The sequence below is a fragment of the Physella acuta genome, unplaced genomic scaffold (genome assembly GCF_028476545.2).
Source record: "Physella acuta isolate Inbredline_101_S28 unplaced genomic scaffold, ASM2847654v3 ptg002511l, whole genome shotgun sequence".
In the NCBI taxonomy this organism is placed as follows: Eukaryota; Metazoa; Mollusca; class Gastropoda; family Physidae; genus Physella; species Physella acuta.
This window is the reverse complement of record NW_026733982.1, coordinates 18,551-45,000: the sequence shown is the minus strand read 5'-3', so window position 1 is coordinate 45,000 and position 26,450 is coordinate 18,551. Positions and strand designations below refer to the sequence as shown.

At 35.2% G+C, this 26,450-nt stretch overlaps 1 protein-coding gene across 7 annotated transcripts in view; it reads left to right on the top strand.

Moving 5' to 3' along the window:
* Positions 1 to 26,450, top strand: part of LOC131933448 (potassium voltage-gated channel protein Shaw) — a gene marked incomplete at its 5' end in the record, with an annotated part of 37,548 nt that overhangs the window by 514 nt on the left and 10,584 nt on the right. For 2 of the 7 annotated variants that reach the window (XM_059290223.1, XM_059290217.1), the window contains 5 exon segments: positions 1 to 301; positions 10,307 to 10,324; positions 17,508 to 18,432; positions 22,461 to 22,499; positions 25,810 to 25,839. The exon segment at positions 1 to 301 is cut by the window's left edge and continues 514 nt beyond it. In XM_059290223.1, the coding sequence (XP_059146206.1) occupies positions 1 to 301; positions 10,307 to 10,324; positions 17,508 to 18,432; positions 22,461 to 22,499; positions 25,810 to 25,839 (1,313 nt within the window). 7 annotated transcript variants of the gene reach the window in all.

The following is a 26,450-nucleotide window of genomic DNA, read 5'->3' as shown; positions in this document are numbered from 1 at the left end:
GCACTATCCCACGGATATATGCGGCCCTCTCTTCGAGGAGGAGTTGGAGTTCTGGGGCCTGGATTCTAACCAGGTGGAGCCGTGTTGCTGGATGACCTACACACAACACAGGGACACGCAGGATGTGTTGGCCATCTTGGATAGGCTTGACCTTGACACGGATAAGCCGACCGAGGAGGACATCATGAAGAAGTTCGGGCTGGAGGAGGAGTACAAGAGCGGGGAGCTGAACTGCTGGCAGCGGATACAACCCAAGATTTGGGCGCTCTTTGATGAGCCGTACTCGTCCACCTCAGCTAAGGTGAGTTCCCAGCACTCTTTGGACGAGAGTCGAGCTTTACATTAACTTTAGTTACGTAATTGAATTCATACAAGAAAATTTGTTATCACTTTCATGTTAGCGCTATTTTGTTTCTATTTCCAAGTTATTGTAGGGAAGTAATTGGACGAGTCCATCTCTTCTTAAAAAAGAAGGGGAGTCAGGTTTAAAATACTTCTAAAAATCTATTTTTAAATTTTCCTAAATTGTACCTGAGAAAGATGGTCATCAAAGTCTATTCTTATTAGATTGGCGTCCGCAGGAAAAGGTTACCTGACCCCCCCCCCCCCCCATCCCACTTTTACCTGCGGACGCCTATGTTTAAACTATTTGTTACTAATTTCAATCTTAAGTTATAAATTAAAAACACTGCATGAAATCTGCATTCTAATTAAACCAAACGCAAATATAATATTTTTACTAAACATTTATTTATTATATATCTTCTCAACTTCAATGCCAATTTTTTCTTTATAAAGATGTCTTCATTTTTTTAGTATCTGTGTGTTTTGTGTGTGTGTGTGTTTATGTGTGTGAGAGTGTGTGTGCTAACTCTACATCCTGTGTGGGAAACTACGACCACATCTCTCCCTTCTCCTTGCTGTGCATGCACACATATGTATTTATTTATTTATTTTTTTGGTTCATTTTCCAAAGGTCCGGTCTTTAGCTGCTCAATGACGTCATCGAAATTATTAATCAATTAATCACCAGTACTTAATTATGCTTCGTGAATCGTTAAACTGCATCTAATAAGTGGCCAATTCAGACATGTTTTTTAGAGACTAATGATTATATTCTATGTTGAGGACAGTTAACAACACTTCTAGCTTAACAATGTTAAAATATGTACGTAACGAATTCTTCTATAGCTAGGAGTCAACTAAATTAGAATACATTTTAATAGTATTAAAATAAACGTTGTTTTTATCATGCGGCTGGCAAGGCGTAGGTTATGGTTGGTTAGCCGTACCCACATATTCGTATTGATCATTTCGCTAATGATGAAGTACCTTTTTGAAACCGGATCATAGAATAACTCCAACTATGGCAGTAACTCTAAGCCTAGTCCTAGCCCCAAGGGTTATATTACCCTATCTGAGGTACCTGTGTATGAATAGGGTGTTTTATTCAATCGATAGAAACAGAGTTCCGTATATATTCCACCCCCTCCCCCCACCCCCACACTGGTACACCCCCCCCCCCCCGTTTCAGTGGCCAAATCTTTGAGTTAAACTGAAAAAAATGTCTTCAGACAGACAAAGACATAGAGTAGTTCGTCTTCGTGAGACAGACAAAAAACTATTTGGTTGTTGTTTTTTTTAATTAGTTTAAACAATAATTCAGACTTATTACACAAATAAGACAGTTGGGTTTTTAAAAAAAAACATTGTAATCACCAATCGAAGTATGTTAAGTAAAAGGAAGGACCTTTAAGACAGTTACAAAGACCTACTGAATAAAAACAAAGACCCTTAAGACAGTTACAAAGACCTACTGAATAAAAACAAGACCTTTTAGACAGTAAGAAAGACCTAATGAATAAAAACAAATACCTTTAAGACAGGTATACAGATCTAATGAATAAAAACAAAGACCTTTAATACAGTAACAAAGACTTAATTAACAACAACAAAGACCTTTAAGACAGTTACAAAGATCTACTGAATAAAACTATAGACCTTGAAGACAGTTTTAAAGTCCTGAATAAAAGCAAAGACCTTTAAGACAGTTTTACAGACCTGAATAAAAACAAATACCTTTAAGACAGTTACAAAGATCTACTGAATAAAACCATAGACCTTGAAGACAGTTTTAAAGTCCTGAATAAAAGCAAAGACCTTTAAGACAGTTTTACAGACCTGAATAAAAACAAATACCTTTAAGACAGTTACAAAGATCTACTGAATAAAACTATAGACCTTTAAGACAGTTGTAAAGACCTGAATAAAAGCGAAGACCTTTCAGACAAATACAGCCATTCAGCTGTAGGGTTAAACCAAACAGTATGGGGGTGAGGGTGGAATAGGGATGGAATCAATGTCCATTGTTTATTTCTATGTTTGTTTGTTTGTTTGTTTGTTTGTTTGTTTGCTCATTAACATCTACACTCTTCTCTCATTTTCCTCACACCCTCTCTGACCCTAAGCCAACACACCCGTTGATTGGTTAATTAGTGCATGTCCAATCAGCGTCTGGTTAATTAATCCTGATCATGTGCCAATGAAACTAACCTGCGGGGTATTTCCCTTTCATTTGTAACTGCATTTCTTGGATCCAGTGTTTGTATTCTAATCACATCACACCACAGCTGCATGACGGCATTCAATTTTGGAAGGCTGAAATGATTTTTTTTTTAAAATTTTCTACTCATCTCACATCTTTGGGCGGGGGGGGGGGGGGGAAGAGAAGGGTGTTGTTTTATTTTTCTTTATTTTTCTTTAAATAAGGGTAGAACTTAACCAATTTTTAATTTAACTCATTTTGTTGTAAAAACTTAATCATGTTAATAATATAGAAAGTAGTAAACATACTTTTAAAATTGCAATTAATGATGGTTGCTTTTAGTGTTAGACACGTCATAAAAACATAGTCTAAGCGAAGCCTCAGGGATTTAATATATATATATATATATATATATATATATATATATATATATATATATATATATATATATCCACATGACAGCGTGGTGTTAGTATCCTGGTTAAAGTTATAGTTACACACACAATAATTATAACTTTCGTTGCCCCCTTGTTTCAACTCAATAGGTGGCCCTTAATTCGCTACAATGGCCCTTAATTCTCTGTTAGTTCCATGGCTCTTAATTCTCTTTTAGTTCCATGGCCCTTAATTATTTGTTAGTCCCATGGTCATATAGAGCTATAGTAGTTACATTTTTCTTCACAATTTAAAAAAAAATTTCAAGTGCATAATCGAAAAGTTCAATATGGCCGTGCTCTAACAGTTTGGACCATATAATCGTCTATAACATTTCCATTAATAATAACTCTTTTTACAACAACACTGGAAACATCCGCCGTTCCTCCTCCTCCCCCCCCCCCTCGCCCCACCGACACAGAACGAAAATCGCCTTATTTTACAGAAAACGCTTGCTACATTTTGACTGGAAGCAATAAAAAACTGGAACGATCAAAGAAAGTTTATTAGCCAGTGGTTTCAACTTACACAAAACTTTTGAAATAGACAAAGTTTGGAAGAGTACCGAAACAAAAAAAATTAAAGTCGGTGTTATATAATATTGTCTACAACTTCCCTCCCCCTCCCATAAACAAAATAATACACCTGTCCCCCTTCTGCTTATGTTATATGAGATATACAACAACTAGTACGGGGACGGTCATGTTTGAATATGAAATCTGATTATATCAGCTCTGGACACAATAGGGCTGGTAAGTAGGTCACCAACCAGTTCTATGGCTCCTGCAGGTTTGATTGAGCAGTAGAACTGGTTGGTGGCCTACTTACGAGCCCTATAAACAAAAACAAAAAAATTGATTTTAGCTGCGCTAGTAAATAGGTAGGTCTACAGAATTTTATTTTTAGCATTGCTTGTAAAGAAATGCTAAATAAGATTCCGTTAGCTGTTTTAGTAAATAAGAGTATTGATTTTTAGATATGCTAGTAAATAAGATGTTACATTTTTAGCTATTCTAGTAAAAAAGATATTTGATTTTTTTTTTTTTTTTTTTTTTTTTTGCTGTGACGGTAAAGAAATACAATTTTACATTTCTAACTATGATAGTTAAAAAAAAAATAGCTTTATGTTTTGTACCAGTCTTAGAGAAATGAGCGTCATACACCCTACATACATAAGTGAGCTCTGGTATAAAACTTGGTGTAATGTTAGAGACAGCTGCGTGTTTTGGTGGGAAATTGTGTGGTGTCACATTGTGGTGGTGTCTCTTTGTGGTGGTGTCTGTCCGGGTGTTTGATGTGTAAGTACGACCACCACCTGCTGGTGTAATCACCACTTTAGGTGTCACCACAATGTAATAGTAATACTTGCTAAACCTGTTAAATCGTACCCAGGGTATGTTTGCATATATGCATGTAGCCCCCCTCCCCCCAGCATAACCTACCGCTACTGTGCCCCTTACGTCCTCCCTTAATATATGCTGAATCCCAACCCCCCAACCACAGCTAGTTGACCCTAATGTGTGCTGACCCCCCCCTCCCGATATGTGCTGAACCACCCCCCCTCCCGATATGTGCTGACCCCCCCCCCCCCACCCCCGATATGTGCTGACCCCCCCCCCCACCCCCGATATGTGCTGAACACCCCCCCACCCCCGATATGTGCTGAACCACCCCCTCCCCGATATGTGCTGACCCCCCCCACCCCCGATATGTGCTGAACACCCCCCCACCCCCGATATGTGCTGACCCCCCCTCCCACCATCACAGCTTGTTGTACCCTGATGTGTGCTGTCTCGCATCCCCCCCCCCCCCAACCACAGCTAGTTGACCCTAATATATGCTGACTCCCCCACCCCCAACCACAAGTTGTGTAAGCATGTTAAGTGTAATGAACGTAGGTGTAAGGAACGAAGGTGTAGTGAAGGTGTGTGTAAATAAATTAGTTGTAATATATGTAGGTGTAAATAAGGTAGGTTAGAAGAAAGATTGGTAAATGTAAACACGTTGGTGTAAGGAGGGTAGAATAAGAACGTATGTTTAAGGTAAATGTAATTAGTAAAGGTAGAAGGAAAAAGATGCTAGAGATGTATAAGAAACGTCCCAAAATGACTAACTGTTAAAGTACTAAAAACCAGACCGGCTTTCGTACAATTTGTTGCACTTCCCAGCCAACCTGATACTAGTAAAAGTATTCAAGCATGTCGAGTCTGGCGTGGCTTGAGGATCATTCGACCGTGTCGGTTGTCGTGGGGCCGGGCAATAGATGTGGGTATTGATTGATCCGACAACATAGGCCACAGTGATCGATTTTTGTTGGTGTGTTAGTGTTGGAGGCTTAGGGTGTGGCAGTACTTGGGGCAGTGTGATGGGGGGGGGGGTGTCCAGAGGGATGAGGTGGGGGTCTTTATAGTGTGGTATTGGGAGGTGTCTGTGAAGGGAGGTGGGGGTGGTTGTTCCAGTATGATGGGAGGTGGGGAGCCATACCAGAGGGATGAGATGGGGGGTCTTTATTGTGTGGTATTGGGAGGTGTCTGTGAAGGGAGGTGGGGTGGTTGTTCCAGTTTGGTGGGAGGTGTGGAGTTTGATGGGAGGTGTGGTGGGAGGTGTGGTGTCGTTGTGATGTCGGGGGAAGTGTGGTGATATTCTGGTGTGGTGGGAGGTGGGGTGATGTTCTGGTGTGGGAGGTGGGAGTGTCATTCTAGTGTTGTTAGAGGTGAGGGTGTTATTCTGGTGTAGAAGAGGTGTGGTGTCATTCTGATGTGGTGGAGTTGTGATATTGTTGTTTGGTGGGAGGTGGGGGTGTCATTCTGATTTTGGGAAGGTGTGGATGTCATTTTGGTTTGGGGGAGGTGGGGTGATATTGCCAGATGAAGCTCACAACTTTTCCTTATGTGTCAGTCCACTATTGAACTAACGAAATTAATAAATTACTTCTTGTCTTATTAGTTTACGATCTTCTAATTCCAGAATTAAATAATAATCATTAAAAAAGTTTTAAAAAACCCACGTTTTCTGATTGAACTAAAAAGTAGAAAATAAATGCTATAGGCCCTACATCACAATAATGCAAGCGATCACTCTACTATAAGCGATGAAAAACGTGGGGCGCCGAAGTAAAAGTTATATTACTATTGATTAGATAATACTATTGACTTTTATTAGGGAGCTTGTAGAGAGTCAACAGTATTAGAAACTGTAAGAAAATCACGGCGCCCCACGTTTTTGCTCGCTTATAGTAGAGTGATCGCTTGCATTATTGTGATGTAGGGCCTATAGCATTTATTTTCTACTTTTTAGTTCAATCAGAAAACGTGGGTTTTTTAAAACTTTTTTAATGATTATTATTTTCTACTTTTTAGTCTTTGTCTGTTTGTTTGCATTAAAATCTTGCTATCGATTTTATCTTTTCACTTTTTTTGGGTAAACGAAGACAACTCGTAAAAAGACAACTCGTAAAAAGACAACTCGTAAAAAGACAACTCGTAAAAAGACAACTCGTAAAAAACACGTTGTTTGAATACGTTACTGACTAGAACACATAGATTTGAACCCGTGTCGAGTGGGATAGCTATCGTGTGCCCAACCACTCGACCATATCGTCTCCCCCAAACTGGCCTACCTCCTGTAAGTTTAAACTCGGTTCAAGCTAAATTCTCTGCCCCTAAGCCTGTGGCGACATGTGATCGTTCGCTTCACTGCGCGCGAGGTACGCGTCGCTGGTTTTTTTTCTAATGGCTAGCAGAGGAGAATTATATATATAGATTATATAGCGGTCTAAAATGCTCAATAAAATGTTTCCATTGATCAATTTAGTAATAATAACAATTGAATATTCAATGGTCATCCAAAAGAAAGCTTCCCTGAAAATTTCAGCGCGCTAGCTAACTGGGAAGTGCCAGAAATTTCGATCGCAAGATTTGATTGGAAAGACAAACAAATAAACACACAGAGAAAGCAAGTTAAAGAAAACGTGGGGAAAAAAAAAGATAAAGCATTCTGTCATCAGTCAAACCGTACACAGAACTAAGGGAATGCACTCTAACGTCTTGAGGTCAAACTCTTTCGCCTTCCCTCCCTTTGTAGCCAAGGTCAACCCGTTCGTGTTATTATCTCAAGTTGATTTAAAACTCACGCTCGATTACGATACTTTATTTGTTGTTGAGATGAAATATCGAAGGAGGTATCGATTCTTGGTTATTATAAAGTAGAACTGTCGTCTAATACCTGTAATATCCAGGCATTTAGTCTAGAAGTTCGTGGCCGTGACCTAGACTATATTTAAGACTATCAAGTTTTTATATAGACATTAGACATTGTCACTGCCACACCTAACAATTTCACCCCCCCCCCTCATCTGACATATACCTGATAAAAATAGCTATATTTCATTATTTTAAAAAAATGTTATTGATAAACAAGGGGAGTGTATGTTCCGATTTAAAACAGAGCCTAGTTACTGCCCTTTAGTTCTCTGGTTGTGAAATAGCTCGGAGAGAAAAAAAAAATTAACTTTTTTTTTTAATTTATTTTTATTTTATTTTACAGAAAATATATTTGTTATAATGTTTTGGTAGGTAGGTAGGGAAGCTAAGTAAATTTAATATAGTTGTTTTGTTAAAATTAAATTTTATTTTGTTTTGTTTTGTTTTTAACTGTATATACATGTATGCAACACTCCAATTGTACAATTTGCTATCAGAAAAAAGCTCACTTTGAGCCAAAACAAAAGCCGAATTTAATTTAATTTTCTTTCTACTCTGACACAAATTTGGCTGCTCTCTGCTTTGGCTGAGCTGGACCCCCCCCCCCCCCCCACCCCTCTCCTCCCTATTATTTCTTGTTGTCAACATTTTAGTTCCATTGACTGGGTTGGCCCGTGTTTTACTTTCCTGTTTGCTAACACAGGGTTTACGTGTCTGTTATCTTGGTTTGGTTTATTTTTATTTTGGCTTTATTTGTCGTTGCATATCTGCCTTTATATTTTATTTATAATTTTAAAAAAAATGTGTGCCCGCCATGTTCACTGAACTCTCACAGTTTTCACTCAATTAGACGCCATATTGTTTTAAATTTAATTATAATTTTTATTTTTATTTATTAAAAAAAATTTTTTTTAATTTGTTAAATAATTAAACCATTTGAACAATATTAGAAAATATTTTATTAATATATCTACTTTGAAAAATATATAAATTCATAAAAAATTAATTGATTTTAAAATATAATAAAAATCGATGTATTATCCCAATCTCCTCTTGCTTATTGATCTACATATTTTCTTTCGCTGATTTCTCCGCGCCTTGTTAGATATCTCCTTCAGTGTACATACCTGCCATATCATCTATAAATAAATATCTTCTGCTTCTCGCAACTCTCGTCTGCTGACACCAGACCACCCGGCCTCTCATCTACCGTCTGCTGACAAATGTCTGTCTACTTTCTGTTTTTCTGTCTGTATTCGCTACATTCTGTTTCGCTGTCTATCGCTGAGGACTTACGCCATTGTATACGGCTTAAGCACACACTAAAAGTTTGATACATTGACCAACAAGTTACCAAAAGCAGTTTTTTCTGCTGTACAAAATAGGGCTTGTCGACTAGGCAGTCTTCGGATTTGAACCGAAACATAAACTTCTTAAATTCTCAAAAGTAATCGATGAGATTTAGTAACTGCATGTTTACTTATTTCTTCATTGGCCAAGTGTCAATTAAATTTAGTTAAAAAAGACTAGTGTATATATTAAAGGTGTGTAGATTAGAAGTTTTGGTTTTCTTAAAATAAATATTTTCTAAACGTTATTTTCCACAACTAGGACAACAAAGTTATTGCCCCTGTGAGTTAACAACAAAGTTAAATATTGTAATGATAATAAAATAAACAAATGGAGGACAGAAATGATACATTATCTCTACTTTAAGTAAACAAGACAATGCATAGTTATTGCGGTTCGTTGGTTCTTTCCCTTACTACCTTGTTACTTCCCTTATCCATAGAAGTACATTATTTTAAAAGCTACTTTCCTTATTATTGGAAATAACACTTAAAAACAAAGCAGTGGACTTTTTTCCGTTATCTACCGTATTGATTCTTTTTATGGGATCAGAGTTTCTGCCAGGCATCTCTTGGGGGGGGCCTCTGCCCCACCGAAGAATGTCTAACACCCCCCCCCCCCCCCGAACGAGATAGAATATATATAGTAAACACACATATACGTTTACTAGTGTCCCCCCCCCCACTGTAAATGTAGACCCCCCCCCCCCCGAAAATATCAAGTGCCCACCCCAGAGGAAAAAAAATCTGGAGAAACACTGTACGGGATGGCGTGGTCGAGTAGTAGAGCTAACCCGAAAGTTTGAGGTTCAAATCCGGGTAGGGCGTCCCTGAGTCTGCCCAGCTCTGATGGGTACCTAACTTAAGTTAAAGAAAGTAAAGGCGGCTGGAGATAGTGCTGACCACACTATCCTTTCATATGCCGAGGTCACAGAAACAAATTAACTTTACTTCACTTGGGCCGCAAGGTTCGTAAAGGGAACTTAACTTTTTATTACTGAGACAAATTTTGAAATCGTATTTAAGGAAAAAGCACAGTAATAATCCGTGAGTCACTCCCCTCCACCCCTCCCCCTCTCGTCCCACTACTTAGCATGTTACCTACTGCCTGTCTTAAAAATCCGTATCGTATGTATTCTCACAAAAATTTCGTCCTTAGCACATCGGATGTCACAATTTTATTGTATTTTTTAAATTGTTTTTTTTTTATAAATTTCCATCATTGACCCTCTATACTCTATAGTTTATGGTTAGTTGGAATTTGTACTCCTTGTCTAAGCGGTAATGGCGATGTTTCGGTGTTTGGCCTTTCGCTATACAGTATTAAAGTTATAAAATATGATAGCTAGCAGCAATAATTTGATATACGTGATATCCCGAATTACGAGGTGAAATCCGCGTTGCTACTGGCTACTCTATAACAGATTTTTAATTTTTTCCTGAAAAAAAATTATAAACAGATTGGTTTAATATTTGTAGTTAGTAAACATTACGACAAATTATATCTGTTTTATAAAAATGTTTTTATTTATTTAAAAAAAAAACTCTTCTGGTTCTATGCTTGCTTTTCGTGTGATGTCCTCTAAAAGCAACCTTGACCTACATCAGCCAACAGCCAATCATCTCTCAGCCTCATCCGTTTGTCTTGTTAAATTTTGTTTCGTTTTTTTTTTTTCAATTTGTTTTCCTTACATTAATATCTCATCTTCACGTGTTCAATTTGTCTAATGCATTCTAATGAAAAACCACTGACAAAAATCATTGAATCTTTACAGCGTCCGATTTTATCCAGGGTAAGTTACCTCCCCTTCCCCAACAACAGTCAATTTGTTCCATCAAGTATTTTATTTTCATCGTTTTTGTTGATTATGTTTGGATCACCTGACCCCGATCACATTACTTAGTTTCGTGTCGTGTGTGTTGTACGTAGACAAAACGTTTTAAAATTTTTACCAGGCAAAAACAAACTGAAAGACGAAGTAGAAAAAAAATGCCCTGTGCTTGGTATTTTTTTTTATTTAAAAAAAAACTATCACTGGCAATAGTATATGAAATACGAATATTTTTTTAAATAAATTAAAATATCCTTGTTTTGAGATTCAAAAATATATTTTTAGTTTAATTAATTTTTTTCTTTACATTTTTTAATAATTTTTTCCTAGTTTAGATACTTTATTTGATTTTTTTTTAGATTTTTCTATTATAATTACTTTTTTTTTTAAATTCCGAAAGATGTAACGCGACAGATGAATGCTATTTTCTTGTAAATCTGTAGGCATGAAGGTTGTTCTAAAAATAAACTGTGTGCAGCCCTACGTAAGCTACCACTTCCACAGGTGCATGTCGGTCCACTTCCTCTTTCACGGTCAGCCTCGGAAAACACTCAACCCATTTTTACGTGGCTTATTTTGGCCAATTTTCGAGCAGGTGTCCATCTTTTATTTTAGACAGTTCAAGCGCGCGCAACCTATAAATAACTGACCAATGGGGGAAGTCGTTTCGAAAACTGCTCAGATTTCAAATATGTACAGTCCACATTTTAAATAAATTTTAACAAAATTGTACACTTTATGCGCGAAATATATTCGCGTTAAAGTGTTGAGTTTAATGTCGCCGGTTTGAAAGCTTTTTAACCTAAATACAATGCTTTAACATTTTTAATCCTTAAAAAGAACACAGCATGATCTTAAAACTTAACGGTTTTTTTTTAATATAAACTGTCTAAAATAATGAATGACATCACTGAAGTGAATAGTTTTCTGTCTAGATTTTTCAGGTGCATTCATATTTTCTGGAAATCTGTGTCTGTTTTTTTTTATTATTATTATTTTTTTATTATTTAAAGTATATATTGTGACGTCATTCAGCCGCTTCTGACAATAACGCAGCTATATACTAACCACAGTCAATGTTGTAGAATCATGATTGTGGTGACCACTCGGGGACTTCCAGCCCCTTTAATTATCAAGTGAAAACGCAAATCTAAAATAGTTCTCATTATTTATATTAATTAATGGATTTTGAAACAAAATTAATTTATTTTCTAAAATAATTTTAAATACTTTAAAAAAAATAAAAACCTCATTTTATTAATTTTTTTAACTACCACTTCTTTTTAAATTTAAAATAACCTGCCTTACGCTGATTGATATTACAGTTTAATTAAGGGCATCTCCAAAGTTGATGGTCACCCAATCGCCTTGTGTGTAGTGCTCATAAACGATGTTGTTGGTTGTAATTGTTGTTGTGTTTGTTAGTTAGACCTTGCAGCATTGTATTTTTGACCATGCTAATTACCAATGGCCTAATTACACCTGTAAGTCTTGTATGCCGCCTAAACATTTCGCATATCTGTGCAATCACAACTGACGTCTTTGGACTAGACAATAAACCATGTAGACAGCCATACAGCTAGCCATTTACAGCTAGTCATGTAGACAGCCATACAGCTAGCTATACACAGCTAGCCATGTAGCAGTCACTCAGCTAGCATGTGTGCTGCAATACAGCTAGCATTGTAGACAAACATACAGCTAGCTATACACAGCTAACCATGTAGCAAGTCATTCAGCTAGCATTGTAGACACCCATACAGCTAGCCATACAGCTAGCCATTTACAGCCATACAGCTAGCCATTTACAGCTAGTCATGTAAAACGTCATACAGCTAGCAGTGTAGACACCCATACAGCTAGCGATGTAGGCAGCCATACAGCTAGCCATATACAGCTAGCCATGTAAAAAAATCACACAGCTAGTAATGTAGGCAGCCATACAGCTAGCCCTGTAAAAAGTCACAAAGCTAACAATACAGAACGTCATACAGCTAGCAATTTAGGCAGCCATACAGCTAGCCATTTACAGCCAAACACCTAGCCATATAGACAGCCATACAGCTAGTCATACAGACAGCCATAGTTATTCAGACAGCCATACGGCTAGTTATCCACTGTTTCCTTTTAGGCTAGGTCAAAAACTTTAAATAACTACCCTCAAGTGTATAATCAAATAAATAAAAATAAATTTAAATAACTTTTAGCGTCATACCCGTGATACCAGTCCGTGACATCACAATGTATAGAACCAAAACATCGGCTATGACGTCACTAATATGTCGGCTTTACTACTTGACAATAGTCGAAGTTTGCTAATGTCATAATACTTTTTTAACAACGCGATTTCTTTTATATTTTTTTTTTTTACTTTTTAGAAGAAAATGTAGGATAGCTAGATTAGAAAAATGTAATTACTATAACACAATTAACATTAAAAAAATAACTCGCAAACAATGTAATGTGTGGAAGACTTTTAGCCAGTTTTTTTTAATTTTCAAAATGGCGACATTTTGTTTGTCTATTTTAGAATTAACGAATTAAGTGAATGATGTAACAACTGTAAACATCTTACACTACTCGCTATACACATTTTATTCCTCATGGAGGTGTGGTCATGTTTTAGTGACGGAGGCCGGAGTTTGATATAATATACGGGGCGTGGGGGCTGGGTGGGTTTGCTCTCGACAATATTTATAACAACAAGAAACAATTTTCAATAATTTTCATTGAGAGGATCTTTGGGACACTCCTCCCCCTCTTTAAATCTCCCTCTCCCCCTCTCCCCCCCCCCCCCCCAACACTAACCACCAGTCAAGGCCACTGGTCTTGATAGTTCTATTGCACTGAAGTTTTATTTTCTAGTTGTTTCTAAACGACCAACTATAAAAATTATTTTAACAGCCTCCAGAGAATTACTTTTATAGCTGTCAGTTGTATATAAGCTTAAAATTGAATTAAGTTAACTGGCAGTTGTGGTAAAATTTTATTTAAAATTTGAAATATGCATATTGTAACATTTATTTTCATAAGCTGGAAATGAAATATATTTGTTGCGCAAGGGTTCGTTAGATTGCAGGGCTTAGTGTAGTCAGAACACAATTCTATAAAACGCAGTGATGTGAACGCGACATTATTTACTGTCGTCACATAGACCTCTTCGCGCAGGTTTGTGCGCAGCTCATTGTGTTGTCACATTTAAAAATTCATATCAGTAAATACGCTGTACTGGGGGTTAATATTGTGGCAATTTTTAGTCATCAATAAAATATGAACTACAATTCTTAATGTGTTTGCATGATTAACGTATAATAAACTTAGGATGAACTACTACTAAAATGTGATCCCCATTAAAACAATCATCTTTGCAAAAATTGCAATATGGTTCACTAGTGCAAATCTAATGCACTTTCTGCATCAGACAATAATTCATAACATATGACGTAGTATCGCGTGCTTTGACGTCTTGTCCAATGAAAATAAGCTAAGCGGATCACGTGCTGACCTCGCCACACGTGTCGCCAACACTGGCTCTGGCTCGTCTGCTGGTTCAGACTCACCTCGTTGCTTCATAAACGTAAGTGTGAGTACTGTATAGCAGACGGCATGGCGTCACAAGAAAGGCGTTACAAAATGGCGACGGTCAATAAAAAGAAATTAACAATGTCTGCCGTGGCACCTACAATTTTGTAACCAACAACGTCATTTTAACAGTTGACGTGAAGTTGTCACAAACATCGAACCAACAACGTCATTTTAACAGTTGACGTGTTGTCACATACAACGCATACGTCACTTTTTTGTTAATTGTAAAATTATTCTGGGGCGTTTTTAATTTAAATAAATTTTAAAATTTGAATACACAAGAAATAGATTTAGTCGTTCCTATTTTAAAAAGATAAATCACTAATTAAAAGTGTATTAAAATAAAATAATGTGCATATTTACCTTCATAGATAAAAAAAACATAATGTAGGTCTATGTGCGACTTTGTAAACATGAAAAGAATAACCGAAGTATTTTCAACAATGTACTTTTAAATTTAGTCTGTTAGTATCTTTATTTTTTATATTTGACACTAGAAACTCGTTAGTTTTATAGTTCTTGTGCCATTACATTTCATTGGCTTCTATTTGGTCGTATCAAGAACGAGCCAATGCTTACCAATACGGCATTTAAACACACAAAAACACGTCATTACTGTCTAGTAACGTCATATGAGTCGTCGTTTGTAGTCTAAACCAGTGACGTAGGCAGGGGGGGGGGGGGTTAGGGGGGGGGTCATAACCCCCCCCCCCCCCATAGACCCCTCGGTATATAGAAAAAGTTTGAGGGGGTGCAAATCGAAAGTTTGAGGGGGGGGGTGCAAATCGAAAGTTTGTCCCCGGGTAAAAATTGGACCCCCCCCCCCCTTGAGACGATCCTGGCTACGCCACTGGTCTAAACAATGGTCTGCCGTGTGTTACGCGTCTTCAAAGACTGACACGACTTCATTCACTAATACCACGTCATTCCCATCATATCGTCATGGTGTCTGCAGTATAATTCAAGGGGTGACACTCCCCATGCCGGGGTGACACCACCTCCCCATGCCGGGGTGACACCACCTCCACTGAAAATACGAAAATAAAAGTATTTAGGGGATATATATATATATATATATATATATATATATATATATATATATATATATATATATATATAATACACCTGAATATACTATCATAAAATAATAAATTATGTGACAGTTGTGTATTTGGACAAGTCATTTAGTTCAATTTACTATACATTTAATGGGTTTTTTTTTTACATTAGCTTCATGACCGTTATAAGCAACTTGCGCCTGAGAAAGACGTTAAGGCTATAGGTTGGGGACTACTGAACTAGATACCAGACACACTGTACTACTGCAGACCTTTTAATGTTGTATTTTTTTTTAAATAGATATTGTATAGCTTTACAACGAGTTGCTTTATGTGTGTATCATTTTTTAATGTTGTTGTTGCGTGGTTGTGTTGATGAAGAGAGACGTTTTCATCAAATATAAACTTAATTAGTCTGTCACGAGGTGAATAACGACCAAGACCAATCACCCGTGTTGTTTTCATTCACCGCGGTCCGCGTCCTCATTGAATGAGTTGAAGGGCGGATAATTTTTACATTCAACTATCCTCCGTGGCTAAGCTTAATCATTTATCACTTCCGTTTAATTTATTTAATTAATCTTCAGAGATAAACATCTGAGTTGGGAGGGATACGTAGAATTAGTGCGAAACAATTCAACCAATTAAAACCGCTGACACAATTTTCGGTTCGTCAAATCACCCAATCGCTTCTCTCCACCCTGTTTACAATGCATGCTGCAATGCTTTTCTCTTTATTTTGTTGTTTCATAAACCTAACACTAGACTTTCTTCATCTCCATGCTTATTTCCAATTGAATGCATTTTTTTCTGCATATTTTTTGTTGGGCCACGGCTTTAAATGTTATGCTTATTGTACTTTCCTGTTGAATTATTAGTACTGCCATTTGTCTTATGTGAGACATTGTAAACATCTTTACAAACTAGCCGAGAAATCGTTCAACTAGTAAGTGATGGTTGGGCTATTTCTAAAGCATTTTTGGTTGTAAGTACTTGTCTGTTTACATTAATGTGGTACAAAATGTGAACTTTTCTCTAGGATGTGTAGTGTATGTATATGTATGTATGTATATATATATATATATATATATATATATATATATATATATATATATATATATATATATATATATATATATATATATATATATATAGATATATATATATATATATACATACATACATATATATATATATATATATATATATATATATATATATATATATATATATATATATATATATATATATATATATATATATATTGACATATATATATATATATATATATTATTTATATATAAATAATATATAGTATATATATATGTATTTTTGTGTAAGTAAAATGTCAAAGTCTATGTCTGTCTATGTCTGTGTCGATGTTTATCGATACGTCTGTAGCTATTTCTAAGTTTAGGTGTACTCATTTTTATTTTGATATTTTTGTTCTTAAGGTTTGTTTTTATTTTAGTTTCGAAATCACATTATATTAAAACTATGTATTAAAAATATCAATTTCGATAACAAGCGATATTATAAAACTGAAAGTGCGGAAGGGATATTTGGGTGTCGGACAGCAGAGGTGGGGTTATTTAAATATATTTTTAACGAATAAAGCCAAAGGCATTATCTTATAAGCTTACTTCCGTATATAAGGAATATCACGTCTTAAAATGCCATTCAGGATTGTCCACCTTTTCACCAGTTTCATTTCATAAGTAGCTTTTAAAAAGGTTTTTGTAACCATTGATATATTGTACAAAGGATAAGGGGAACAATGCAACTTCCTTCAGATTATGCCCCTTTCTTACGATTTAGAATTTTAAAGATTACTTGTCGAAGATATTACTTTACAAACTGAATTCACAATAACTTTCCTGATCAATGAAGTCCTTTTATAAAAAAGAAAAAAAGAAAAGTAGATTTCAGCTATTTGCATTTTTGTTTTAAAATGGTTTTTGTTATTTAGATGTAGAGCTTGCTCTTACATTTCTAATGCCCCTTTCGATGAAATTTGCTCGAATCTAAATAGCAATAACATGTTGTTTTATCATCGTATAAATTCATTACCGTTGGTATTTTCTTTCACTAATTAATATTGTCATCATAACAGTGTAGGCCTACGTGCATCTATGTGTGATTTTCATTTATTTATTTTCTACTAAATCCGTTGCAATTTTTCTTAATTTGGCCTGAATTTCATTTTTTTTTATGTTGAAAGTTTAAAATTTTAGACTAAATTTAACTTAGTACCTTTACATTTTTTTAAAAATTGGTTAATTATATTTTTGTTTTTAGTTTATCCCAACTAAGTTGTGTTTCGATTTTCAGTGTCATTTCTTTAAGATGAAGATTAACATATTATAACTATTTAATATATTGCCATAAAGAATTTTTTTTTTTAAATACAGCATAGTGATACATTTCGTGAATGACAAGGTAGTAAGTCGCGCCACCACCCAGCCCCCCGTCTAACGACCTCTTCCCACTTCTCTCCCCAGATCATCGCCGTGGTCTCCGTGTTTTTCATCGTCATCTCCATCCTCTCCTTCTGCCTGAAGACGCACCCCGAGATGCGGGTCCCCGTCCTCAGGAACGCCACCACCCAGACCGGAAACGGAAGCTACTCCTGGCGCCTGGAGAAGAAAGAAACCGAACCGCACGAGGCGTTTTTCTACATCGAGTGCGCCAGCAATGCCTGGTTCACCTTTGAGATCATCATCCGCTTCGCTGTGGCGCCGCAGAAGCTGAAATTCTTAAAAGCGCCCGTCAACATTATAGACATCGTGGCGACGCTGAGTTTTTACCTAGACTTCATGCTGACCGAGCTCAAGCAGGAGAGCGACATGCTCGAGTTTTTCTCCATCATTAGGATTATGCGTCTGTGCAAGCTGACCCGCCACTCGCCTGGCTTGAAGATCCTCATCCACACCTTCAAGGCCAGCGCCAAGGAGCTTATCCTCCTCATCTTCTTCCTCGTTCTCGGAATCGTCATCTTCGCGGCGCTGATCTACTACGCCGAGCGGATACAGTACAATCCTCAAAACGATTTCGAGAGCATACCAGTGGGTCTATGGTGGGCCATCGTCACCATGACAACCGTGGGCTACGGTGATATGGTGCCTAAGACATATGTAGGTATGTTTGTCGGCGCTCTGTGCGCGCTGGCCGGCGTCCTGTGCATCGCGTTGCCGGTTCCTGTCATCGTGTCGAACTTCGCGCTGTTCTACTCCCACACGCAGGCCAGGTCGAAGCTCCCGAAGAAGAGGCGAAGGGTTCTCCCCGTCGAGGCGCCGCGACCGAAGGGCACCAAGGCACCTGGAGTCGCTGGGGGCGGCGGTGGCGTCGGAGGCCCCCAGAATCGGAGGATGAACGCCATCAAACATAATCACCCGGGTGCGTTAGATGTCAAGATGAATAGGATAGGTAATTGCACGCTTACCTATTGGTAGCCTGTTTTTTTTTTCTTGTTTTCTTTTTGTTTTTTTTTGGTCATAGTTCTAAAGACGTGAACTTCAAATTCTAGAATCTTCTTTCAGCTTCTGACTTGGTCAGTATCTGTACACAAAGATTGCTATTAACCCCCCTATGATTGCTTGAGCCCCCAGAATCTTCTTGGATTCTTAGAAATGTTCTTAAAAATGTAGTTGTGTTGTTTTTTTATTCAACAATGTTGTATTGTCAGCTCGTTTCGCCTGTTGGGGCTACACATCGTGTAACCTTGTTTGTGTACACACCGTGTACCGTTGTCTGTGTAGCGTTGTGACGTCATACCGCATTATCTGTGACGTCTTGAAGGCCTTGATATGTCAATAAATGTCAGTGTTGATTTGAAAATTTTCCAGTAGAATGACGTCACCAGCTGCACGAGACGTCTTCGGATTTTTTACAAATTCTATTTATAGTACACATGTTTGACTATTAGAATGGTCTTTGTTTATTGTTTGTTGGCGTGTTCATGTTAGCAGATACACGGGACTCCAAATCGGAGTTTCCCGTTTCTGACAAGCTGTGTACAAAAATATTTTCTGTTTTTTGCTGTTTGTCGTATCATATTTAGCTGATGCATCATGATGGAAATAGGTGTACAGGCATTTGTCTTTTCTTCAAATACATATAGATACGTGTAGCCTGGTCTTTAGTAGTATGGTCAGTGTGGAAAGTTGCTCAGCTGTTTTATATGTTGTGTCCTTGGTGTGTAGCGAGCAACACACACGACTGGTTTGTGTATCAGTGTGTAGAATGGCGACACTCGAGCGGTGTTGACTGCTTAGCACATCATTATTGTACTAGTTGTGTGTGTGTTATTTTTTTCTCTACTGCAACGAATTTAGAAGTATGCACCTTAAAGAGGGCACGCTGCTCCCCGCACACGGCCTGTGACATTCTTGTTCTGCTTCGGTATGCGATTTGTTTGTTTTTATATTTATGCTGCGGTGAATGTGGGCCAAGTTGCCAGGAAAATGTCATGGAGTGTTGCCGAAATGATGAGAGCATTGCAGCCAGCGTTGACACGTGACGCTGGTCCTGTTTATGTTTGTTGTGACGTCGTGTATGTCTCACAAGACATCGGTCTCCAGGAGACTGATGAGACAGCTGTGACCTTGTGCTTCATCCAACGGCTGTCTGTTTACATACTTTGTGTCCATTAGTGGGGGGGGGGTGTAAACGACAATGCCTGTCTCAAACTCAGTCTAAGCTAAAAAAAATTAAAATTAAATCGTAGTTAAACTAGTTTATCGCCAAATTATTATTTTGTAGAAATCTTATAGCCAATTTTAAAAACTAATTTAATGTGATATTATTGTAAAGACAGATAGTAAAAGTATACCTAGAATCTAGTCTATATTTAATTTTTAAAAATAATCAGATGAGACAGAATTTTAAAATACTGCAAAGGACAATAAGAATCTAGTAGATCTAATCTGAGTACACTTACTTTTTATACTATTTTTTTAAAAATTGAGAAAAAGCTTCGCATACTTAGATCTAAAGAATCGTAGAAAAAATGGAATTAAATGGTTGTTTTTTGTTCACGAGTATGAGCAAGACATTTTATTAATTTTTCAGTAGTAAGGTAAAAAAAAAAAAATTCCACGCATTTCAACATTATTATCGCTTCGAATGTCGGTCACAGCTGTCAAAAATATGTTCGCATTTTTAATTCTTGTTTCATTCTTCTCTCACAATTTTTTTTTTATCTTTTGTTGTCATCGGTCGAATAGGACAGCCGAGTGAGTAGACGTCTTTCATACGTCATAATTATCCTTAGTCATTTTAAAAGGTGGCCAGAATTTATTACGAAACAAAAAAAAATCGGATTGTTTTGCAAAATAGGTGATGGGTAGGGTAGGGAGTGTTATGATAAAAGAAATATTACTAATATCTTTTAGGAAAGAGAAAAACCTTTTTAAAATTAGATTCTCTCTCCCTCGGTATCAGTAGTGTTATATGTTGACAGCAACAAAAATTCGTGTTCTTAAATCAATAACAAAATGTTGAAAAAAAAATATCATTGTTCTAGATTTACGACAGATTGCGATTTTATTATAGAAGTCTAGATCGCTGAATGACGAATATTTTCGAAAGTATGATAGCAGAAAGTGACCAGATTTATGTTGCTCTCACGCCCCTTTTAAACTGACAATCAATATTTTAAGAAATCTTCTATTTTGGAATCCAAAAGTGTTGTCATGTTTGCTGCTGCAGCTTGTCTTTCAACTTTCAACTAACTTCATATATTGTGCTCTTTCGCCGTTCCTATCGCTTTTCAGTGTTAAAACTAATATGCTGCCAGTATTTATTAAGCAATAATAATATAGACCTATTTTTGGTGTATATACATATATCTTTGTAGATCTATATCAAATTGCATTATATTTTATGACCTAAAAACCAAACTTACTAATATTGGCATTACCTTCTCTAAATCTCTATCTATTCTGATTCATTATTCATTCAAATAAAGTAGGAAAGCAAAAGCGGAAGGTCCGGATTAAAACTTAGTATCATTTTTAGTTCATGGTCGAAATAATATTTAGTTTTGAAAAATCTAGTGGACAATAGTGTTGGAGAAATACTAAAAATAGAGATTAAATTACTGCAGGATATATAGTCACTAGTCTATTAAAATTTATTAACAACTCAAGTTTTGATAGGATATGGCAGTTTTTCCGCAACTCTCCCTCCCCCACATATGAACTTCTAAAATGTCATTTCCACTTATTCATACAACTGTGGTGGATAATGTTTAATAAACAATCATACCATTTATAAAGTTATACCGTTTGCACACGCAGAAATAATTGTAACATTTTCGGGTGTTGATGTTGTTGTGTGTGTGCTACCAATCCCTTTGTGTTGAAAAACAAACCAACTAGAGGTTGAATCTTTACCTGATGTTGTTATATTTCATGTGGTGAATCACAGCCATGTCATGTGACTAGCTGTTGCTAGCGACATGAAATTGAAGAGCAGAAGTGATGTTGTTGTAGAAATAAATTCTTCCTGGCTCCGGCATTTATCTTACCTTCTTTGCTGTGTTGGTATTTAAGCCAAGCTGCCTTTATAGTTATCAATTCCACTCTGCACATCTCCTGAATAAAGTCAGTTTCTTTTTTAATTAGACCTATTTCTTTTGTTACAACATGAAACATTTCAAGTTTCTCTTTCAGCTTTGGATTCAACTAATCTAACTAGTTAAAATCTAGTTTCTTTTGAACCTATTCTTTATTTGAAGCTCCTGAAGGAAGCTCATCTCTGAGGAAATCTAAAAACAAGTTATCATACACTTTCAAAACACAATACAAGAAATCATAAAAATAAGACATTGATTTGCTAGTTAAGAAAAATAATTATAAAGTAATGTCATGAAGTTGTCTTTTATTTTGAATTTTTAATATTTATTTGATTACATTTTTCACATTCAACTATTCTCATTTGACAAAAATTATGTTCCTAAAATATTTTAAATTCTAACAGTTCCAACAGTTAAAATGAGTTTTCAGATGTTGTTTATGGCATCATCTGTAGATCGTCATATTTCTGGGTGTTTTTCTTTCCATTTCAACTTGATGTCCCTAGCCGCCCTTCACTTGCATATGCTGCCCAACCTTCTCAGCTTTTTTACATAAATATCTGATCACTATGCCCGTTGGTCGCTTTCAAAGAGAAAACAGGAAGTTACAAAGCATTAAAAGAGCTTTACTGACTCAATTAAATACTAATGTTGGATTTCATCGCATTTAAAATACATTTATCCGATTTTAAAAGCTTAGGGATTTTACCTTTTTTTTTAAATCAAGGAATAGCAATAAAATATGTATTGTTTGAAAAAAAATTTTAGAATATAGAAAATAGAGCGACCATGAGCATGCAAATGTCCTTAATTCCATCCATCAATATTTTCCTCGTTCTTTTTCTGTGTTCGTTATTATGACGTCATGTATTCTCAGCTCATGGGGGCGCCCTCCAGGAATTGATGGCCTTCCGTAGTAAGTCTCATACAAAATACTAACTCATGCCAACAGCATCGTCAGCCACTTCCTCTTGCATGCTGTATTTTCATAACAATACTCCTCAGTTTCCGCCCCTTTATTTTTTTTGCTGCGTTGCAGTGTTCTGCTTTTGTTATGCATGTTAAAAAAATACCCTGGCTTTTCGCTTTTTGTAGCAACAAGTTTTGTGGTGTGTCTGCATGAGAGATAGAATTAGCAGGCCTATAATTATAATGTATAATTTTTTTACATTTGTAACTGTATGATATGCATTAAATAGGGCCTATACAAATTACCTAAAGTAGAGTGATAGATGTTGGCAGACTTTTTGCAAAGGTTTTAAATCTTCATTAAGGAACATTTAATACAAATGAAACTTAGAATATATTTACCGTCATTTAATGAAATTTACAAAGCTCTAGTTTTAAAGAATAAAGATTATATGATTAAAAAGCAGATGATTTTTAACTAATTAGTTCCAAATTAGATTTTTTTATTAGGACCTGCTGTTTCTCATAGCGTAGTAGGCTAAACACCCACAGGTAGACTTATTTTTAAAATGCTTAATAATTCATATCCGTTGCAATTGTCTTTTTTAATATTCGAACATAAAAAAAAAGCATAAGACCTATCTCAAGAACTGTTGCTACACCCCGCTATACAAAATTTTACTTTTTACACTAATTATGTTTAATGAAGCACTCAATTTATACCATTTATTAAAATTATTAATTTTTTCCAGTGCACATTTGAAAAGTTATCCCCAAATACAAAGATCTTGTAAGCCTATTATACAGTGCTTATAAAATAAATTTCTTGACATAAGCTTTTAGGCCTATATTTTTTAGACTGACAAAATATTCTACAAGTGTCTTTATTTCAAAATTCTTGTTTATAAATTGCCTGTAAAATGTCATACTCTATTAGTACTAATAGATCTAGTTTGGGTCTAATTTTCACAGTTCTGAAGTTTATATTCCTAATTTTCATGAGAAGCAACTCGTTTTTGAATAAGTACAACTCATATCTCAAAATACAAGTTGTTGCAACTTATAATAGAATACACTGGATTATTTAAGTTTCAAACAGACATATTATTATTTCTGTAGCCCCTATTAGTAAATTAGAAATCTCCTGCTTTCAAGGTAAAATAGTGCTACAAAAAATTAATCCTGCAAATCCCTTTGAGCTTTGCATCCTACAATAAATAATTCATTAATTTCACCAAGGCCTGGTGAATTTAAGGCAAAATATATAGATACAATAGACTTTAGTATTCATTATTTTTTAATATAATACATTTTCCGAAAATTTTCTTATTAATAAAATGATACTTATATAATTAAAATATATAGGCCTATCCATCAGCCTTTTTAAAACTTTTGACATTGAATTCTTAAACCAGAGCTTAGAGATGATTTTCTTATGTATAAATAATGAATTACATGTTTCCAATTTAATGTAAGTGGTTACACTATGAAAAAGTAGTGTATATATATATAGAAGACAGCTATGCTACCCACCAAAAAAGAGAGCTTTTTTTGTTCCAAAACTCCCAAAATATTGTTAATTTGTACATTAAAAGCACTGTTAAAAGTTGCACATAGTAAAATGTTTTATTCCACCTATGGTAGAGGGACTCACACTTTTTATTTTAAACTCAGCAATTATTTCATTTGAGTACCATCCATGTGCTAATTTAAATGCGTATTTTGCTTAAAAAATTATTTTCTAAAAAAGTTATGTATACTCCACCACCCCCCTAAAGGAGCATTAGCCTTTTAAAAATGAGCTTAGTTCATTATTTTTTTAAAACATTTCTTTTGCTAATTAATACAATTTTTTTTGTTGATAGACTGTTCACCTGCTTATTAGTGATTCATAAGTTTCTAATAGTTGAATTGTTAACTCATTCTAAAATTCTAAAACAGTTCTAACTTTTAAAAAATGTGTTAATCATATAAAAAATAATTTCATTTTTTTCGCAAAGTACCTGATCAATTTTTTTTTTCATAAAGAAATTTGCAACAAATTTACTTATTGCACTAGATGAGCAATGACCAATTACTGAATTAGGTCTAGTTTTAAAATGAATTAAATTTTGTTTGTCATGTTTAAAAAAAACATATTCATGTGTTTAATATATTTTTACTTGAAAATTATGCATTTTCAAAGTTAATACTACATTCAGTTTTTTGAGCTTTTTGATTTAATAGAGTAGACGGCTTTTTATAAAAATATTTTTTTCATAATCGCTTAAATATTATTTTTTTTAATAGCATGGCTAAATATTAGTTCACTCTGTATCTATAACAGCCAGATTTGCATGTATTAAAAAAAAAACGCTGGATTAAACCAAAAGAATTTTTTTACCTTACAGGGTTTACTTAGGTAACACTGGTTTCCCCTTAAGCACAACATTAACTAATGCTGGAAATTTAACTTTACCTTACCTTATTTATTAACATTTAGTTTTAGCGAGTCTAAAACTAGAAAAATAGGATTCAGCATGCAGCTTCAACAAACGTAGCATAGTCAAGTTAACATATAACGTAATGGTGCTTTTTTTTAAAAAGTACATCATATAAAGTAAAATAATGTCTAAAACATTTTTAGGATAATAGCAAAATATCTTTAAATTATATTCAAAAATATCTCTTAGGATATTAATTTTATATTTATAAATATATTTTTTAATTATATACAGGCTATATCTTAAATTCTAGTGATTGAAAATACTTATACAAATTATTATTATAATATATATCAATTAAGTATGTGTGTGCATATATTTATCTATTGAAGGTAGGTGATGTTTTCCTTAACATTTCCAATGTTATTAATAATTTTTACAGTAGATTTTACCATGACATAAACATATTCTTTATGGTAGTGTTACGTATATTTTGGTCTTCCTATCTCTTGTGGCCTTGAGTCTTGTCACAAGTAACGTATCTGTGTATTCTTGTTCTTTATATGTTTGTTCGAAAAGAAACAACAGCAGTTTGGTTTTACCGCAGGAGAAGAAATGTGGACTGCGCGAATGGGACTTGAGTGCATGAAAGTGTTTGCTGGCAAACGGAGTGACATAATTCTTTTCGAATGAATAATGCTGTGTCTTACTAGTTTTGTAGAAACCTGCTTGAAGATATTTCTTGTCATTGGTTGTCTGCTTGTGTGTTGGCAAGCCACGATATTTCAATTGTACTTTAATGACATTGTTCTTTATTGTCTGCTTGTGTGTTTGTCCATGCGATATTGTGAATTAACCTCTCACTCGGATGGTGATGATCTCTCTCTTCTACAGGCCATTATAATCATTTTGGAGTCCTGATAGGTACTGTACTATTCCTTATTTATTCAAATTAATTTAACTAAATTTTTTTTTATTCCACGAAAATTTTGAATAACCTGATTTTTAAAATACTGTAGAGAATTATTTAAATGCTAACAATATTTTGAGCTTTCTAGTCAGTTTAACATGCAACTTTGTTTTTTAGTTAGTTTCAAAAAGCTTGACACAAGTTAGAAAAATATATTTTTAACCTTCTTAAAAGAATAATTGATCATCAATGGCTTAAAAATAAATGTATTAATATAAAGATAACACAATTAGAGATGTGTCACCAGGTTTGAACAATGATGTAACTGCATGTATTTTTCTTTAGTTCAAGAAAAATGAAATTAAGGCACAAGAGAATGATGAATTGATTTCATGCACAGTTTTTTTGCATCACAGTCTACACATTTAAAAACTGAAAAACTAATTTAATTAACATGCATGTTGAAATCTTTAACTCATTATTTAATATCAACCATTTGTTAACCTTTTGCAAAAGTTGCATTTAACTTTAACAAAGCTTGAAAAAAAATAATGAAACGTTAATTTTCAAATTATTTTTATCCTGCTTTTTATTCTTTTAAAAGTTTTAAATGAATGATACTAAT